This window comes from Falco rusticolus, chromosome 1 (genome assembly GCF_015220075.1).
Source record: "Falco rusticolus isolate bFalRus1 chromosome 1, bFalRus1.pri, whole genome shotgun sequence".
Taxonomy (NCBI): domain Eukaryota; kingdom Metazoa; phylum Chordata; class Aves; order Falconiformes; family Falconidae; genus Falco; species Falco rusticolus.
Window position 1 is genome coordinate 121815077 of NC_051187.1, and position 20820 is coordinate 121835896.

Consider the following 20820-nt stretch of genomic DNA (forward strand, 5'->3'; position numbering starts at 1 on the left):
ACATCCACAGAAAACTCACCTGATGAGCCTTCCCTTAAAGGCCATTGGTTTATGCTCCTCTTCAAAGCACAAAATTTAGTTTTTCCTACTCAAAACGTCTTAGTAACCAATTTAGGATTATTTATATGAGCAAGAGGGTTTTGGTTTTGCTTTTTAATTATGAAGGTTCCAAAAACTGTGTAATGTTTGGTGCACCATTTTGTACTTGAATGGTCAAACTATTTTCTTGCAGCTATTTTGAACCTCCATGATAAAGTAATCTATTAGTCTTACGATTAATCTGATCTATATAAAGAACTTTTATTCTGGAGAGTTTTGTTTGCTTTATTATAGTCATCTTCAATTCCAATTGAATACTTCTGGATTTGATGGAGAAAGATCTATTTAACATAGATCTAACCTCTAAAACTGAAGGTAACATTACTCTGTGAAAGACAGAGGCATGCACAGAAAATTAAAAAATAAGTCTGGTTTACATGAAAAAAAAGTTCAGTAATAATCTTAAACATTATGTCAGCATCCATTTCATTTATTTACAAGACTTAAGTTCTTTTTCTGACTTTTCTTTTTTAGTAACTAAAGTTTCCCTTTGTTACTCTTGATCCTCCTGGAAATACAACAGTAAACTATAACATAAGTAGTTATTACAAATACTTAAGATGACTTTGCTGAAAGATTATTTACCTCAAGCATGTCCCAAGAGTCACCTGATCCAATTTGGGGTTGTGTCAAACATTAAATGCAAAATGTTCCTTCAGATAAAAAGTAAGATAGAGGGTATGTTACCAAAATACCTACAGGAAATGAGAAAGTATTAGAGACTGTTCTAGTTTAAGTGTGAAAAGATTACATCTCAACATATCATTGTCAATGACCCTTTATTTAAACAAGTCTTGTTGATATGACCTGAACATATGATTTTCCAGAACAGGAGGCACATTTATACATGTCGTAAACGTAGAGTATCATTACATGCCATTACGTAGTACCTCTAAAAAACCCAGTAAGCTGCAGACTTGCTCAAAATCCTCCTGAATTCAGTCTCTTTTGACTGAAATACGGACTTGAGCAGTGCCTGATTAGGTGCTCCCTCCGAACCCCCACTCATAGACAGCACGCAGACACCACACACCTTGCAGTATGCAGGAAGATAGGCAGTAATTTCTACAACTGAGATTATCATGATCCTCTACCACAAAGAAACAAGCAGAAGTCTGCTAGATTTTTATTTTATTTTCAAGTTGGAATTTGTTTTATTTAGAGATGTTTAATTTATAAATTATAAATCATGCTGGCTGAATGCTTAGCTGTGTTATGGCACGCTGCCCAGAGATCCTCATGGATGCAGCTTTTAACAATTTGTGTTTCACAGATGGTCTGTATTTGCCTTTTGCCTTTTTTTTTTTTTTTTTTTTAATGGCAAGATTTAAAAATGAAAAGAAAAAGCAATAACAACAGTGGAGCAGTTTTAGACTTTAAATGGTTACTTGTCTCCAGAATTTCTTGTGGAACTGAGTTGCCTCAGATTAATGTAAAATCTGCAACGTACGTATCATATCAATCTCTTAAGTATAGTTTGAAATATTAGGAATATGTAATGCCTTCAGAATTATGTCTGATGTAATGGTATGAGATTATCTGTTGTAATTGAGACTACAAAACCTCTCATAAAGGAATTGCCTTTTATTGTTAGTCTGCTGTAGTGCAGCAGGTCGTTGCTGCCTCAAACACACCTGCAAGGCAATGAGCAGACATTCATAGTTACAGTAAAGTAAAAAACCTTTAAAGACCTACCTCCAGGCAAGGCATAGGGTGTAAGCCTACTTGGTTAACAAAAGACAGGCAATGCTGGAAAACTGGAAAAATGTGAATGGGGATTTTCTCCCTGAAAGGGAAGAATGACAACACATCCTTCCCCAGAGCAGTTCTTTCTGAGACTGCAGCACAGCCTGTAGGCAGTTAGTTCCCTATAGCGCACACTGCAGACCTCGTAGACAATGCAGGAGTTTGAGAAGGTCATGTTTTCCATGGGTATCCCAAATATCAACTGTCGCCGACCCTGGGTAATCAACTTCCTAAAAAAAAACAACAAACCAAAACAGCAGCAACAAAAAACTGACTCATGATATTCTACGGCCTGGCTTACACGTTAAATCAAGGAGCTAGCCCCATCCACTGCTGGTACTGGCCTCCAGGCAAGGCTACACAGTGACTCTGTCTTACATTCAGTGACATTTCTTTTACAGGACTGGAAAGTCCTAAGTGATTGCAGCAAATCACAAGTAGCCCTAGTTCTTCTCAGAAGCAAACACTGGAACCTTGATCCCAAATACTTCATATTTGAGGATGTTGTGGGGTTTGGCTTCAAGTCCCTCACTTTCTTGCCAATTTCACATGTGATTCAAAACCAAGTTCATTTTCTGATCTGTTGCAGTCATTCTCACAAGACATTGTTAGAAGCAGAATACAGAGGGGATAAGAAGAAAGTAAGTTGGAAGAATTTCTGGAGCTGGCACATCCAAAAGGATTCAAGAGGCTAGATCAGATGATGAGGCCATCATCGTTATATTAATCCCTTCCTTCCATGCACAGTTTGGAGGCCTAGGAGGAATTCTCTCTTGCCTGCATTTTTAATACTAAAAGCTGCTTGTGTAGAGATGGCCTCTGCTGTAGAAGATAATGTGTGACTGTCTTGTCATTAATGAACATGAAATTATCAGCTAATAAAAATGGTGATACAGTACAGCAATACAGGAATAAATCCTAGACCACTGACAACTCCTTCCCAGAAGCTAAATTTCAGTGGGACTTTTGTTATTGTTCTCAACAGACTGCAAAGAGAAACTCAGGCTGTAATCAGCAGTGGTTTCAAGGCAAATAAAAAGGAATAAATGCCACAAAGAATCCTTCTTAGGCTGCTGGCAACAGCACAGCTAAAAAATTAGCCTCTGCTTGTGACGTTCAAACAGATGGGTGCCACCCAGGTGGAACAGATGACACATTAAACAACAGTCTCTCACTCCGTCATATTTGACCCCAAAAGAATGACAAAGCCTATATTTAAGGAAGAAATTACTGTGATCTGCTACGCATATTATGGAAATCATCCCATGTGCATTTAGAGGCATAGATACAGAACCTACTGTGTGATATAAGGGATTTATTTACATTAATTTAACCTACAGGCATTATGAAAAGGTAAGTCTGTAGCTGAGCTTCCAACACAAAATAAAACCTTTTTGATGTGTCTGTAAAGCAGATACTTTGCTGCACACAAGAGGAGGGAAGATTATAATTAGTTCAATTTAAAAACAAAAGAGAAGTAAAGTTAAAGTGCAGTGAAAGAAAAGCAACAGGCGAAGTCACCTCAGCAGATTTACTGTGCTTCTCTCTTTATGAGGAGGTATTGGCAGAGCAACCCACGTAGGATTAAAAAAAAAAAATAAAAAATAAATGTTTACAACTGCTGCATGCATGGGGGAGACTAGCCCCATGTTACTGTGGGTCCCACAGTTCAGAGATAAACATAGAGCCTGATAGCTGATCAGGCTATTTATCTGATTATTATTAATGGCACAGTACAGCGTATTTTGCTGAATGAGGACCCTTACTGGGCCAGATTCTGGCTTGCAAGACTGCTCTGGGGAACTGAGCCATCCCAGTGGGCTGACAATCAGCCTCCTGGGGGTGACCCAGAGGAGAACCTCAGCACGACGCTGACCTTGTGAGAAGATTTGCTGTGTAGCACAATACAGGTCTTAGAGGGTAAGTGATATTTAAAACAAAGCTGGATTGGTTCAGTTCGAAACAGATTTAAACCCAGTGAAATTCCGGAGATGTCAAGCCAGGTAACTTGTGAAGTATTTTCTCCTCAGGAAATTTGAGTTCTTTTCAGATAAATATTTGAACTAAAGCAGGTAGGTTTTCATCTATTTAGGATTCCTGCTGAAAGCAATGAAATTGTAAACAAACGAAGGCAAAATAAAGTATAAATCTATTCTAAAGGAAGCATAATTAAGAGCACTTTATTTTTACAGCCCACAGTAAAAACACTCAATAGCTAAAAACATTAGCTGTTTTTCAAAGCTCGAACATTTCAAAAAGACTGTTTTCCACTCAATATCACAAGAGGGAAACAACCGAGACCAAAATAATGTCTCACAGATTTTATTTTATGTATGAATCAACTAGTCTAAAGGAAATACTACCTTCTTTGACTAGAAGCGTGGAAGAGTTCAAGGATACAGTATGTATTTTTAAAGAAAAACCTAATACACATGTTTGGAAAGGAAAAGGACAAGACTTAAGCTCCTGGCAGTATTTGCAGACATCCACAGACATTTTGAATAGAGGTATTCTTCTGGGGGCTTTCACCTTGTCTGAAGGTTTTGTACTTGTTCCAGGTCTTGCACTGTTTATTACATTTTAGAAAGTCAAGTTATTCTTTCCTATTGCACTCCAAACTAGAACATTACTCTTGCTAATTTTGGGGACTCGAGCAAACAGAGAAGGGGAAGAGCCAGACACGGATGAAAGCATAATTCTAAAAAAGCAATTTAAGTTTCCACTTTAAAAAAAACCCAAAAACCAACAATCAAAAAAACCCCAACAAAACCAAAGAGAAGAGGCAAGGATTCTCCTCGAACTTGCAGCATTAAGGTTTGTTCATTTTCTGCTTGCAATATTAAAACTATTGCTGTCAAAAATGCCCGACCCAGCACTTTATCACATCAGCAATACAGGAAACACGACAAGGGGTGACTTCTTACAGTTTTGCCAGACCGAGACAAATAAACAGAGATCCAACAGTAGAGATTAATAATAAAGCCAAAAATAAAGAGATCATATGTAAAGTATACAATTGCAGATTATAAGGAATTCTTTAAAAGATATATTAAAAAGTAGTGAAACTCAACACACACACCCACACCCATTATACTGCAGTCTCATTTCATTTCCAGAGTATTAAAAAAGATGACATTCATTCCATCCTGCCGGTATGCACGTAGAGAAACCATTCTGCTCTACTGAGTTTGCACTATATGTTGTACGACTACTAGCAGCTCTGCTTGGCACACTGTAACTGCTGTGGTTTGATCTTCGCCCTGTATTCCAAAAAAGAGCTACTGTGCTCATTGTCAAGGTTTACTACCACCCTCCTAGGACAAGGCAATTCTTGATGTTATCCTTACAGCGTGCAGACTTGCGAGAATTTTGTACAGCCAAGGAATGCAGGAGGCTTTTAGACAAATTCCATCAGCTTTATCAGGTTTGCAGATCAAGGAAATTTCTTTCAAGATGAAGAAACCAAATCTTAAGTAACATCAAACATTCTTCCATTACTACAGTAATTGTGATTCCTATGCGTTATCCAAGGCCTCATTTTGTTACACACTCTATGAACAGAGTAAAGAGTTTCCTCTCTATACAGAATTTGCAGTTTTAGAGATAAGAAACAGAGCTGGGTATGACTGTCTCCAAAGCTGACTGTTCTCCCTAAGTGACATTGCCTGAAGGAGACATCCTTAACTACTAGGGATGCTGGGCTCTTAATCCTCATCAAATTCTGCCGTGGAAAGGATGGCTCAACCTACTGCATCTCTGAAACACATTTTTTCCAGGTCATCATTAAGTACTCAATTGCTATTAGAACTTATTAGAGGCTCATCCAAGAAAGAGTGGCTTTTAATGAAGATTGTACCCATCAGCATTAGCAAGCCCTGATTTTATGTTTCTTTCCACTAAGAAAAGATCAGAAAGACACCCTTTTCCAGTATTCAGAAGAGTGAGTAAGGACAATAGCACTTTTGCAGCAATCTGTTTATTAGGGACCAAGCCTTTTAACTCCCCAAAGCAATGGACACTTCACTGGCTTTTTAATGAAAAGGGGATTGGTTCCTGTATTAATTCATACCGAAGATGATTTCCTTCTTCAGTCTTCCGCTCCGGTCCCCTGAGAATAACAAATCAGCAAAATAATATCTTGTCACACATGCTCATCACTAAAAGAATCTGTAAATTCTCATTCAAGAACGGAATTTGTGGTAGTGGCTCAAAGCAACACATAGATATAAAACAGCTCAACTGGCCTTTTAAAAGAAAATTGAATAAATAACAAATCCTATTTTAACTTGTTAGCTGAGAGATGGATGTAAGCATTTGAGGGAGGGCAGGGAATGGAACATTTTATTTGTATAATGCCCCTTCACATCACGGCCACATGTTAAATGCAAAGTATCACACCGTAGGGCAGTCTAAAGTTCTATTTTACAGGTAAGCAAACACAGTTAATTAAAGCAGCACCTCTTGGCACAGACCGAAGTCACATACTTTTAAATCAGCCACTGTATTTTGGAAGACCTTTCTACAGCAGTTTAATAATAAGTCTGTTTCATGATCTGACTTGAACAATTAAGAGACACTGGAATCACCAATTTTAATACATTTCCCCCAGCTTCTCCTGGCTCTGAAACTCACCTCTTCTTCCACAGTTGCACTGGCCTTGTTAATGGTTGAGAGAGGAATCTCGAAAGCTGGAGGTCCTCCTCAAGCTCTGTTGGGGAACAGTCCCAAATATCCATCACTGGAGCTAAGATTTGAAAGCTGTTCCCACATTAGCCACAGCAACTCCATATATAGTAATTACTGATCCGACATTTGGCAATTCTGTTGAGATTATTTACAACGCTTCTCTATGATGTCAAATACTTCAAAAATACCAGCTAGAATAACTGCATAGCCAGGGTCACTCATAAAACCGTTTCTTGAGGTAGTTCAGATAAACAAAGAACGATTTGGTCATCATTTCCAGTAAAGCTCTCTTACTGCCAATTAAATCTACGTTTCCTGGCTTCTGGCAGCCATTAACATAGTGTCACAGATAAATGGCTCCAGAAAACAAGTATCCTTGAACTAGAGGAACTGGAATGATGTGCTTGGGATGGTTATTTAAACAGTGCTTACATAAACTAAGGGATGAAGGGCAGGGAGAAGTGAGGTACCGAGCACTGCCCCTTACCTTGAGCAAGGTATCACTGTAAGGAATCAGACATTATACCAATATGGAATTATACACATAGAATTGTGTTCACAACTGCTTCCCCTAAAACAGTATCTGCATAAATATGCGTATCTTTGAGCTGCAACCCACAGACAGAACTACAAATGCAGGGAGCACCAAATGAAATACAGGAATTAATATCCAAAACAAGACATAATTCCTTTCAATTTAGTGGAGGGGTTGTCCCATTACAAGACTGTTCTTGGGCAAAATTAGGATTTACCGATAATACTTATTCTGAAAAAGGAGGTATTTTGATGGTTTTCTTTGAAGCAAGCAGAAGGTGAACAGATTAACTGCCCTAGTTCAGGACCGTATGACTAGACTTCAGGTTCCTATTGCTAACTAAGAAACTGTGTCTGCTCTTCTCTAGAATGTGTATATATATGTAGATATACAAGTAAAATTTATTTTATGCAAGTCCTTTGAAGTTATTTTGGCTCCCCAGTACTAACAAATAGGGGAGTTCTGTCGTTCGTTTTTGTTTTGTTTTGAAGTTTAGTCAGTGAAAACAGCGACTCAGATTACACCTTGGAAATAAATCAGTTCACCAACTCTGTTATTTTTAGTCATCTCTCCAAATCTGCAACACTGGTTAACTATCTGGTCTCACAATACAGTGGACAAAAGTTGTGAATAGAACGAAACCTCAGTCTACTGATTTGAGCTGAAATAAAAGACAGTCAAGGTCCAATCTTCCTATTATTCTAAATAAAAATGGCATGCTATCTTTTATACTCTTGCAATAATTAAAACACAATCCTATTGTTTGGAGTAGCACTTAGTCCCCAGGGAAATATTTCCTTTCCGTCTAAAAACATTTTTACATTTGTTTTGAATCTCTGCCAGGCAGGGAACCCAAATACAGGCCTTGGTTTCCCCCTTCCCATAAGCTCTTTCACCATCTGCACATCATCATGGCCCAGCCGTTCCTTCCACCGTTCTGAAAAGCATGCAAGTATTCCTCCCGAGCATGTCTCACCATGGGAACACGGAGCTGCTCGGAACGGTGCTGGTGAACCTGGCGCTGGATTAAATGTGACATGAAACCACTTCCCAAGGGCCACTGGGGGCCCGATGCGGAGGGAGAAGCTGGGGAAGCACCTCTTCCCTGACCTCCCCTTGCCCCTCCCTGAATTGCGTGTGACAGTGAGGCCCTGTCACTCCCCCCTCTCCCGCTCCCAACCACTGCGGCCAGCACTGAAGCCTGTACAGGTTCTCTACACACTCCCCATTTCAGCAACTGCTCTGTAGACCACCAGAGCCGCTCGACAGTGTTTCTATCTGTAAATCCATGCATTAACAAATTCGCTGATCACTCTTCTGCACGGCCTTGCTGAACCATCCAGCTGTTATGTACTGTCCCTCCCCAGGGCTGCTCAGGCTGCTCCTTGTCACGTCCTCTGTAGGGATTCAGTGCTCTGAGCTCAAACGCACTAAGGCAAAGGAGAAGGTGAACACTGTGGCCAACACTTGGGCCACAGAGATCACACATTAGTCAGTCTCCAGGAAGCTTCACTGTGACTACTTTACACTAACAATTTCTTCAAGTAGCAAAAGCTTGAAACTGCCTTTTCAGAAGCCACCCAAGTACTCAACGCTGCAGACATGTGGCTATTAACTTCATTTTTGTTCCTCTGCTAAACCTTGACACGCATGCTACAGCCTGCAAAAGGGAGTGCACCCCAGACATTGCTCCCTCTGATTACACGCTTCTGTCTAGTCCCTGCTGTGCCTGCAAGTGTTGCAAACATTTGTAAGGACTTGCAGAAGGTTCCATCCCGCTCAGGTTATGTTCTCAAAGATTACTGTAATGCACATCACACACTTCCAGCTCTGCTAGCCACCATGGAATACAGAGTCCAGAATTTGCAAAATGTGCATAGATGGACAGCCACAAATGCTAACTGCATCTTTCAAAACAGAAAGAACAGCAAAAAATAACAAAGTTTTCAGGAACACAATGCAACAAACTGAATCCCAGTACTCACAGCGAACCATCACTGAAATGCAGCTAAAGACACCACTGTGGGTGTTTTCAGAAGTCTAAGGAAATGGATATTACTAACAGAATAAACATAGGAAGCCAAAATAGATGGGTTAGTGTGTTCTCTTTTTCCTTCCACTATTTAGGATCAAACCCAGTCTCTAGTTTGTGCACATACCTGAACTGTTTTCACTTTCCCCTCAACTGTGCTGAAATTATCCCTGCGGATATTAGCTCTTGGAGCAACGTTATCTACAAAGAAAAAGCCCTTTAAGACTGCAGATCTGTTCTACTGGGTTAACACATTGTCTTGAAAGAAAAGGGTCTTGGTCCTGCAGCTGTGACAGAATTTAGTCAGTTATTTATTTTTCCAGCTTCGTGTCAAGCTGTGCTCTAGGTATATGGGTATGGGATTGATCTCAAAAGGTTTACTGATCTATGGAGAGAGAAATAAAACTGGCATATACTCTCTCTGCTTCAAAGTGCTATCAGCAAGTTACACTTCTAGAAGTGACTTTGAGGAAAGAACTGTAGAAACAGCAGTACTGTGTTGGTCACATTCTGGAAATTACCAAAAGCTAAGAAGTTTAGCTGAACCCCTAAAGTAAAGAATTAACGTAAAGAAGCTGTGCAAGGGACAGAGCAAACATATCACTGTGCCAACGTTTGAACACCCTGCCATACTCTGGTCCCCTCAAAAAGCAAAAAATACCTCATGAAGCCCGTGGGTTTGATACAAAACCAACATTTATAATCAGTCAGTATCAGATACCTGTTTTATATTAGCTGTAGAAAAACAACTGAACAATTTAATACTTCCTGTCAATTTGCCTTATACAAATTGTAAGGGGCTTGTAGTAAGTCTCCATTAAAGGTTCTCCCAAAAGTGCCTGTTGCGCACAGCAATCCTGGCAACACTGCGGGCTCCAACAACAGCAAGCACGTCCCTGAAGCAGCTGCTCGGTCACATTTTGAGTATGGCACTATAACATAGCAGGGTGTGGTGGAGTATAAACATGCAAAAAAGATTTTAAAAAAATTTCAATAATGATACATTTCATTCATTACCCGTTACAGTCGGTGCAACTCCCGTAGATGTCCTGCCCAAGCTGGTTATGGGAAGAAGGTCGGCTCTTGAAGCTGGCTGCAAGAAACTGCTACTCTGATCCACTGCAGAGAGCAGGAAACTGTCAGTGGGCAAGCCACATGCTGAGAACATTTGTTCTAAAACAAACACGGGCAGGAACAAATCAAGAAGTTCAAAAGGAAATAGAGGTTAGGCAGCTTCCACACACAAGACACCAGAGCAAGCTTGTTTCTTATTAAATTAGATAATGCAACTACTAACTCCACCTGGAGACATTTTTGGGGAGCCTAGGAGTGCTTGGAGAGTATAGAAGATATATGAAAGACCTAATCTATAGCTGCTGGTGTTATTTCACATTGTTCAAAAATATTTTTGTGTGAGTTTGCATCAGTTTCCCAAAGTAACATAGCAAAAGGCAATTTCTACTCTCACTAACTACAGAGCCCAATGCATGGAAAGGGTACATGCTGGACAAGTGATGTTTCTAAGCTAAAGAGCAAACCATGCTGTTCCTCCTGAGTGAGGAGCACACGACAGCAGGCAGATTTTTGAAATGTTGAATCCTCTAAAAAAAATTCCACTCTGCTCCCCATACTTGAATCTTTCCCAGGATAACTGAAGTGGAGGTAGTGCAGCCCAGAAGAGCATCCCAAATAGTCTGCTTCCCTATCTTCCCACCAAGCCATTCCAAACCATCCTGGCTCCATAAAAAACAAAACCAGCTATCGGTGACCCCAGGCTGTCTGGCTCTGAGAGGTTCAGTTTTGCCTGTGCTGGAAAACACCCAGCTCCGCACTTGGGTGGGTAAAGGGCAGGGCAGCCAGCGTACAGCGGGCAAAGGAGCGGGCAGCCAGGGTGGCAGAGCTCACTGTTGGGATAGCTGGTGCAGCAAGCAGACACCTGCCAGGCTGCTGCGTGCCCCCGGAGCACGTCTGGCCTGCTGCGAGCACCAGTCACACACAATCCTTCTCTCTAAATACATGCACACATTTAATTTATTCTTACTTCAGTTTTTCCACATGAGAATTTAGAGAGAAGATCCAAAGGGAAGAGAGTGAGCCATACCAGAACCCATCTGAGACACAGCCCCATCCCTCCTTCCTTTATTCTTTCTTTACCCACTGTGCTGTAGCAAGGCAAATAAACTAATTAATCCTCTGATGATCCTAATAGGTCACTTTGCAGTAGACATAAGCCTTGAGGAAAACCCTACAACTGAGACTTCCTTCTGCCTTTGGGATTCAAGTTAACATCTTTGCACAGGGACAAAGAAGTTTTTCCTCAAATACTGAAAAGAAATGCAAGAAAAGCCGACAGACTTCCCAGTGTCTGGGGAACCAGACAGCATGTACCCTAAGTACAGAGAACTGGGCTTTGCAACAAACAACAAACCCCCTTCCAGTAACCCCGATGTAGTTCCTGCACTGTAAGCTCTAGAGGTATACAGCTAGGAAAGCAACTTCAACAGTGCAACTCAAACACACCTCACCGGTTTCTTGCTAGCTAGTGCTCTGTAGCACATTCCTAATTCTAATACTTGTGGGCCAGAATTTGCAAGAAGGCTGTGCCCTCTGGGCTAATCCAGTTTGGGATGAGAGTCTTGTTATAATTAAGATCTCTACTACATTTCAGTGATGGACCAGAGGCCTACAAATTTGGCCTTACAAATATTAAATAAAATAGCATCAGCCCTAAACAGGAGGAGGGAGCTGGGAATGATGATGTTGGGATACCAGGGAGAAACGAGGCACCTGGCTAGCACAGGGTTTCAGCAGGGAGTGAGATGCTACCTACCCCTTGGGACAATCCCTTCCCTAAATTCTCTGCCATTTTCCAATTTGCCAGGCACGTCAAATGTAAAAGCTTAGCTCTTCCATCACATCATACTCTGCACAAACAGCCTTTGTATACCCTAGGAGGAGTCGCTGCCTGGGAGAAGCTGGAATCGCCCATGGCTGTTGCAATCATTCCCTGCGCTGAGAGCCACGGCAGACATGCACAGGACCTCCACTCTATGTTGCAAAGAGATTTAAGAGATTTGAAGCTGAGGAAGCCACACAAATACATTGAATTTCACACGGCAGAAGTGTGCCTTGAAGGCAGCATGCATGTTAATCTTCTATGCATATCAATGCAAATAATTTTAAGTAATCCAGGATACAACATCTAGCTAGTTTAGAAAACTTTCCATTTTGTTGGCCTGTAGAAAAGCAAGTGTTAAATAATCAAGATACAAGGTCTGACAGCTTTTCAGAAAACCTCCGCATCACGATATTTAAATATATCATTATGTGCTTTTTAAAAGCCTGATTGGAAAAATTACATCATTTTGGATTTTCTCAACATTTGGTGTGTCAGCTCTCAGTGTCTAAAAGCCCTATAAATAGATGTTTGGACCACCTCAATGCAATTCATGTATGCAGTTTTTCCATAATCCACTTAACTCTATTATTCAAATAAAGTGCAACTGGATCTTTTCTTGGGAACAGGGGTTATGCAATTCTCAGTACTGGAGGTTCAAGAAAAACAGTATAAAGCCAAACATGAGCTGAAACCACTTGCAGAGCAGCAGACTTTGTTTATATTTATTTATATGCCGTGTTTCCATTTCTTTCTCACCTAACAGCCGCTAGCTCATTTTACCGCTTTTGATCTACCAACCTTTTTCACTCTCATGTCTTGGTCCACCAAGAGTGTGGCCAAGCAGTTAAACATCAATTACCAACTGATTAACAATGAAAATCTAATTGCAGGATGATCAAAACTTTAACATAACTAGATCCCTATGCTGCTAGGAACTACTGTTTCAAATTAAAATTATAAACACCTACAGTACTGATGAGACTGCCAAAATCCACTGAATTCTGGAGTCTGTTAGAGAACCAAAATATTACAGTTTCAGGTTAGAGATGCCTAAATACTATAAGCATAGCTGTCTACACACAAAAAAGTTTTTCTCTCCTATTTCTTAGAGGCAACTGCTATTAATATGTTCCTTTAACCTCCTTAAGAGTCCTCCAGTTACATGCAAGTAGAATACAAACATAAAAATATGCAATTCAGCAACGAGAACTTTGAATGAAACCTTTGAAAATATACTGTATAACACTACTTTAACACACACATACGTATATGTATCTAAATCATATTTGGGGATGAATTTCATCATCTGTGTCTTTCTTTTCCTTGTACGCTGAATATATTGATCACACCTAGTGTGAACCACTTGGGTAAACAGCTCTATGAAAGATCTGAGTTTATAATTTGATACTAGCACAGAAGAAAGCTCCGGGATAAAATGCATTTAGATAAGATTCTTGTCTTCATAAAAATGAAGTTAGGGCTTCTGGTCATTTCAACACTCAAAAGCTGCTTCTAACGATCCCAATTTCATCTTACGCTTAGGGTTAATTTAGAACTTAGGAGCCTGTCCTACCTGTCCGGGGAACTCCTAGCTATGGAGATCCATAAGCAAGTCTCAAAAGGGCTATATTTAGCAGAATGTGGTATAGGTTATGGAGTTGTGTGTTATGAGGATGAAAACATCAAAGGAAGCAAAAAAAACGTGGGGAATATGAAGGAGGTACAAAATATCAGATACTGTCAAACATCTACCAAAAATTATAATGGTATATAATGCTGAAGTGTTGGGAGAGACATTTTAGGAACTGTCTTTCCTTTTCATTAATTCAAGCCCTCTGGAATTAGACACCACGAAATGCACAGGCAGAGGGGAAGGGCCCTCCCAGGAGAAAAGGGTAACTCCAACAGGGCACAGAGGCAGAGAACTGCGTTAAGGCTCAGTACAACTCAACTGGGGGACTGCCAGTAGTCACGGGGGTTTGAGGCAGCTGATGGCTCTTGTCCGAGATGTCATCTGCAGTGGGGAACCACCCCAAGGAAAGTAAGTCCAGAAGAAAAAACATCCACTTAAAATAGATAAGTAGCAGCGAAGGCTCTAACAGTAAGATAACCACTCGCTTTCTGTCTGCCTTTCCACTGAATCACAATTCTTTAGCCCACCCCAATTCTTAGCTTTCACCACAGCCAAGCAGCCAGCAGCACCAGCCATCCCAACTAGTAAGTGCTTAACCAGAATACTGCCAGCCATTAGCATTTTAATGAGAAAGTTCTAAGAGCAAGAATCTGCTTTAGTATCACCATTTCCTTTCTTTTTCCATTCTGTTTTCATTCACTTTAAGCGTGATACACAGTGCCAAGCTCAGAAAAAATCTCTCCATAATTACACACGCCTTTCTTGCAACAAAGTGCTAATTCTCCATGGCTCTGCTTTCGAATTTTAAGTGCTGAAACACCGTAAGAATGCCTTGCATCAATCATCATGATAGGTTAGTTTTCAGTTTTTAGCCAACAGCTGAAGCATAGAACAACATTTTCCCTTCTGCAAAGAGAACTGAAAGAACCCAAAGGAAATAATCTAAAAATCCAACTCACAATGTAAAAGAAAACTTTGTGTAGGGATACATCCAGTTTATAACACCAAAAGAGAGGATTCAGCCTGCATTTATGTCAAAATGAGAGAAATTCCTACAGATATATATTTGAAAATAAATCTATGGCCCATATAAATATGCAAAAGTAGAATCTACTAATACAATCTCTTAGCATAAAATGTAACTCACAAATTACTGCAAGTTTAACTTTTACATTTGCAATGTACAGAAAGAGCAAGAAATTAAAAATTGTTATATATATTATTTCATTTAACACAAGTATGCCAATGTTATATAAGAAATCCCTACTCTTTAGAAGACATTAAAAGACATTAAACAAGAAAAATTTACAGAATAAACACCTTATATAGACAGCACATGTTCAGAACATAAGCATATCCAGGGTATCAAACTTCTCTCCAACTAGACTTGACATGTATGCACCTGCCCAGTGCTCCTCATTATAATGAAAAAAAAGAACTGCACATCTGCTCTGCTAGATAAGATGGGAGAAGTCAGTTTGACTGGATTAATCTGTCCACACAGACAGTAGTTAGAAATGCACAGCTGGGGTTAGAGGTAAACTCACAAGTCATTTTTGTTTGTTATTTAACTCCCATTTCTAGAAATGATAAGTCTTATCTACCTTGTGACTATCTCACATTCTGATTTTCACTGTTATATTCTAACGTCATAATCACATCTAGATGTTTGCTTTATAAATGATGAAGAAACGTAGGTTGCCCCTGGACTTCTTCCACTGACTCATGGACTTATAAAGCCTGCAAGTCCTATAAAAACATATATTCATTTGACATATGTGAGTTCAACAGCTGATTCTTTTTGGGACCTGTGATAATTTCAGCATCTGTTTGAAGCACTAGTAGCACCAAGTCTAGAGCTCTCCGCCATGCCTCAATCTTGGCTGTAACGTTATCGTAAACCTTTAAACCCTCTCCGTGGTCAGCAAAAGGACCAGAACCACCCCTAAGCAGATCACCTCTTCCAAATTCTTTCAGTATATATGCTAAGGGAGAGCCACAGTCAGCTGCTTTTTTGAGGTGATGATCAACTGAGGTACATGCTTCCAACTCCGACGCAGCTTTTGCAGTGTTACACATAACCACTGAAAGATACTGCTTCCAGCCGCTTGCTAATGCTTGGAGCACAACTGATTTATACTCTGACACAGATGCCGCCAGCCAAGAATTATGAAACTCGTTCACAGCATTTTTATTTGCTGTCTGTAAAGGCTGTTCTGCAAGCATCTGAATGTGACTAAGGCACAAGAGCTCCACTGCACCACCACCAAGAAAAACCTTCTTATCATTTAAAGCATGATGGAGCCGATACACTGAAGTCCAGAACGCATCTTCAATAAGCTGCATCTTTGAAGTGACAGTAGAGGTAAGCACGGCTGTGAGCATGGGAATTCCTCGCACTTTTATCCTGACTGGCACAAGCTCACCCAGATCCATTGCACGCCCATCGCAGGCCTTCCACAGCTCCACTTGGGCCCCACTGCCCACACAAGCAGCATTCAGCTGGGTGAGGTATGTCACTGGCTGGGCGCGGGTGACCTCCCCAAAGGCAGACAACACATTCCGAGACACAGAACCAATTACCAATATACTGTTCGCTATGCATCTTTCCATTAAGTTTTCGCACACATTTCCTTTGACCAAGACCAAGTTTACTTCAAAGCTTATCAGAATATCTAACATACTGCTTAGCCACAAGGCTCCTGCTCTGCCTTCCTGTAGGCTAGGATGCTCCAATATAGTCCTTACGTTACGCGGTCTGTTAAAGCCTAAGTGACGATATTGTTCAGTTAGGTCTCCATCCATTAGCAGAATCCGAAGAGGTTTGTCTTCAAAGTATTTGATAACAGCAGCTTGTTCTGGTGATACTAATGTGACAAAGCCTGGGGAGACACAAGAATAGTTTTCAGGGAGGCCCTGTAAACAGCATGTCACAATTTCTGCAGTATTAAACTGCAAAGAACCACTGCATTCTGCTCTTTCTCGCTGATAAGCAACAATGCTTTGTAGCAGTTTCAAGCTAGTTTGATTTCCATGGCTCAAAGCCATTGCCAGGTGTCCTAAACCGTAACATTCACATGGATCTGCTGAAGGTCCTGAAAGGCATCCCTGAGAATTACCCTGCTGACTTGAAAACCAGCTTTTTCCTTGAGTGCTGAAGTATCTGCTATGAGTTAACTTTTGTTTGTTACAGCTGGATGCGATACCACCACTTCCAGAAATCACAGACATACTTTTGCCACCCGCTGGTTTGACAAGAGGACCTACTGAACCAAAGCTGGCCAAAAGTGAAACCAGGCGCTTGTTAAGATTACAACAATCTTCTTGATGGGAACAAGGATTTACTTCTTCTGGTGCAGAAATATCTTTCTGAAAATACAGGAGAATCTGAGGATTCAGAAGGTTGTCGCATCCACTTTGGCAAGTTTTGGTTTTAAAAGCATTTGGCCTAACATTGCTAGAACACAGTTCTTCATTTACATCATGTATTGATATTTGAAGACACTGGACTCTCTCACAGCAAGAACTCAAGCCCTCAGACATCACAGATACTATTGCTGAAACAGGAACATGCTGCTGAAGGCACTCCACTACGGCATTGCTCCAGGCACCAGCAAGAAACAACAGGGTACTCATCCCAGTCTTAAACTCCTTGTTTTGTGCCTGAATGGTTTCATTAAGCAGCTGTCCAGCAGCACTGGTTAAATCCAAACTTTCAAGCAGTCTAACAGCAGAACAAATCAATGTGCTTTCATTGGTACTTTCATCCACGATGAATTTGCATGATTTCATTGGCCCCAATAATGTTCTTCCAGCTAATGCTAAGGATGAGAGTTGCTGAAGTCCGATATGTCTTCTTGCATTGACATCCCTGAAAGCCATGGGCAGCAGGCAGCATCTGTGAACAGAACACAAACTTATTCCCCCATCCTCAGAGTGCTCCACAGCACGTATCACCAAAGAATTAATTTAAATCTAACACTGAACACAGCAGTTCTTCATCCTGTGCACTTACTATGAGACACTGATGCACATAGTTGCTGAAATCACGCATTGCTAAAATACCATGGAATTTTTTTCTTGCTGGCACAGATGCTGTTAATTCCAGTGGCTTCTTAAACATGAAGCAGTACAGATTGTATAGAGCTACCATTTCTCTTCTGACGTGTTATCTGGAATCTCAGTTATTTGCCTTACTTAGAGCAAAAGTTCATTAGAGCAGAATGGACAATTGTGTGCAGAACAGAAGTGCTCTGTAGAAGTCCATCTTGTTACCAATAGTTATGCCAATGACTTTAACCTTCAAATCTGGAAAAGCATAATCAAACTTATTTCAGTCCAATTCTATTTATTCCATTTAGAATGCGTCAGTACTTAAGCATGAAAAGGAATGCCACTTCTTCATACCTGACAAACCAAACTGCCAAGACTTCAAATTTGGTTTTGATCTACTACTCAGTTTTAACGTGTCAAAAATAAATCTTTCCCTTGAAATCCCTTCCCCACCACAGTCCTGTGGGGCAGACCACATGAATTAAACTAAAGCTTCCTTTTCTTTTTTTCTTTTTTGAGTGAAAAAGTATACACCAAGAATTAAGAAGCCTTAGCCATACATCTTTTACGCTCAGATTCAAACCTTTTATTTCATCTTCCTAAAGGCCCCTTTGCATAGCTATTCCAAATCCAAAAAACCTCTTTTACCGTCCCACTTATTGGAAGTCCACAGAAGTATTATCTCAAATGAAGACAAAGTGTGAATTTAAAAAGCAGAGTAGGCAGTCAGAAATAACCTTTCTATGCTGACAGATCTGAAGTTCTAGTCTAGCCCAAACTGACAACAGAATCTCCCTTCAATTACTAGATACATCCTGAAGTATTGAAAGAATCATTCACCAAGGGTCTATTTTAGTCTATGGTTATCCGTAATCAACAATTCTTGAAAAGGACTTTTAGATAAGCAGGTACTTTTGACTTCAAAATTGCACCAGGAATGCACATCCAAAAAACCTCCATCCAGGTTTTTCTTAAGGATTTTTCTGAAAATTTTTCTTGGCAATATCTTGTAATAATGGTCTAGTTGTGCAATGTATCTGTATCAGTACTTCCATTAATAAAAATTTAAAAAATAAAATTAAAAAAAAGTGGGTTTTTTTCTTAACTGGAATCCTTAGTTTAATATCACAGGTTATTTTGAAACAAACACACACATTGAGGTGATTAAATAATAATCACTGGATCATGGAATCCAATATGAAACGTATTTCCCCCACTCCCCCAAAATTTATTATTCCAACCAATTTCTCTTAGGGATTTACTAAGACAGTAATTTGGTTGGTTTTGTGGTGTTTGGTTTTTTTTTTTTCTTTTTCTTTTTCTCCGAGATCACTGTTTCTGAATTCAAGCAGTTCTCAACTAGTAATGTTCACTATCAGCCTGCTTTTGTTTTAATAGAAAGACTAACCAATTTGCGGTTTTCCTCCACAAAATTTCGGAAAGAGCTAAAGCAGCTATGCTGAAAGGTGAAGTAATGCTCTCTCACTACCTAGGTCCTTGGCATGTAGCTCTGGGCAGAAGGCCATCCTGCTGTTTGGATCGGAGACAACTACTGAAGGACTAGTGGGAAAGGGGGTTCCGTTTCCCAACACAGTGGGCTTCTTACTCCCCAGTCAGTCCCAAATGAGGGTTCAGCTCAGTAATATGAGCCATTGCCTTATTAAGGTGGCATTTTTATTTCAATGAATGTGAAGCCAAGACTAGTTGAGACAGATCGATTAGTTAGCGCAGCGCTTTCTATCAAGTCAATGCACTTCCACCAGACCTCAGTGCAGCCAATTACAAGTTGTTTTATTAAAATTTTCTCTGAAGTTTAAGTTGAAAACCGTGTCCCTTGCTTTCAGCTTAAACTCATCCTTTAAAAATATAGGTTCATTTTGGTCACCAGCCTGATCTGGTGCAGATCCATAAACCTGAACCAAATGGACCCATGGCATGGCTGCAAAACGCACTTACAGGGAAGAACGTTCTTATTTCATTGCTTGCACAACCTCTGGCATAAGTGATTTAGGATTGTGTGATACTTGCTCCCCCCCCTTTTGTTTTATGCATGTTATTTTGCCCAGAACATCACACTACCCCAGTGCTGTAGAAACCAATACAGCAGACCCAGAATTCAGCATTTCATCCCCCCTGTTCTCTTTACCTCTTTTTCGTTCCAGTCAGAGGTGGAAATGGTAAAGGGGTTAAGTGAAATTAAATTTTGGAGCCAAACGAAAGTGAGGTCAGCAAAGAGAAGGAGGCATTCTGGAGAACAAAGGAACAAGCTGGTAGGACAGCCATGCCCGAGACACCAACCACCAGTGGCTTCTGCTGAGCTAACCTGCACGCTGAGCTACTGCTGCCTGCCTCACACCTGCCTCCGCAAGCAAAATAAAATCTGACCTGAGGTTCAGTGTACGTTTACACACGTGGGGTTTAGGGGTGTCAAGTGAGGAACTCTAGGATCCAAAAGGTATGCCAAACACTTACTACTTTGTCTTACAGTGCCTCAACCACGAAGGCTAAACTAATACAACAAAATTTTAGCTCAGTGTTCCAAATTAATCTGTTTCTGTGAAATGCTGTAAAAACAAACAAAAAAGTCCCTCATGCATGCAGGCACGCTGTGGCAGCACCGGTGCACAATGAGCGAGAAACACGTAGAAGATGCTCTGCTTGCAACTCAGCTGCCAAGTGTTCAGGCAACTGTCACAACTCACCTGCCCTAAGAGCCAGCGCTATTACTGGTGTTGGAAGAGGAAGAGCTTCCTAAATCGGTGCAGCCGAACCTAAACGTTCATAGTGCACCTGCCCCGGGTCACCCGCGGCCTGCAAGGGGAAAGCGGGGAGGCCGGGACACCCCGGCGTGGGCAGGGCCGCTCAGCCCCGGGGCCGCCCTGCGCAGGCCTAGTGGCGGCCCGGCCGCTTCCTCCCGGCTGGCGGCACCGGCCCAAAGCCCCTGCTCAGCCCCACAACAGGCGGGCGCTGGTTTCTCACCGACTCGGCCGGTGTTCCCTCCGCTCCCCGCAGCCGGCCTGAGGTGACGTGAGGCGGGACGGCAACGGCGGGCCCCGCCGCGCCCCGTTGCCAGGACAGCGCCGCCGCTTGTTTGTACACCGGCCGGACGGAGCGGCCGCGCGCTCCCGCTGACATCA

At 41.1% G+C, this 20820-nt stretch overlaps 1 protein-coding gene across 1 annotated transcript in view; it reads right to left on the reverse strand.

Annotated features, from left to right (window-relative positions):
• BBS12 (Bardet-Biedl syndrome 12) overlaps window positions 1-20780 on the reverse strand; it is a 30063-nt gene extending 9283 nt beyond the window's left edge. The window contains exons 1-2 of the mRNA XM_037398406.1: window positions 20663-20780; window positions 685-17528 (exon numbers count right to left, since the gene is read on the reverse strand). Coding sequence (XP_037254303.1) covers window positions 15380-17512 — 2133 coding nt within the window. The 5' untranslated portion in view covers window positions 17513-17528; window positions 20663-20780 and the 3' untranslated portion in view covers window positions 685-15379. The remainder of the gene's footprint in view (window positions 1-684; window positions 17529-20662) is intronic.
• Window positions 20781-20820: the final 40 nt, after the last annotated feature.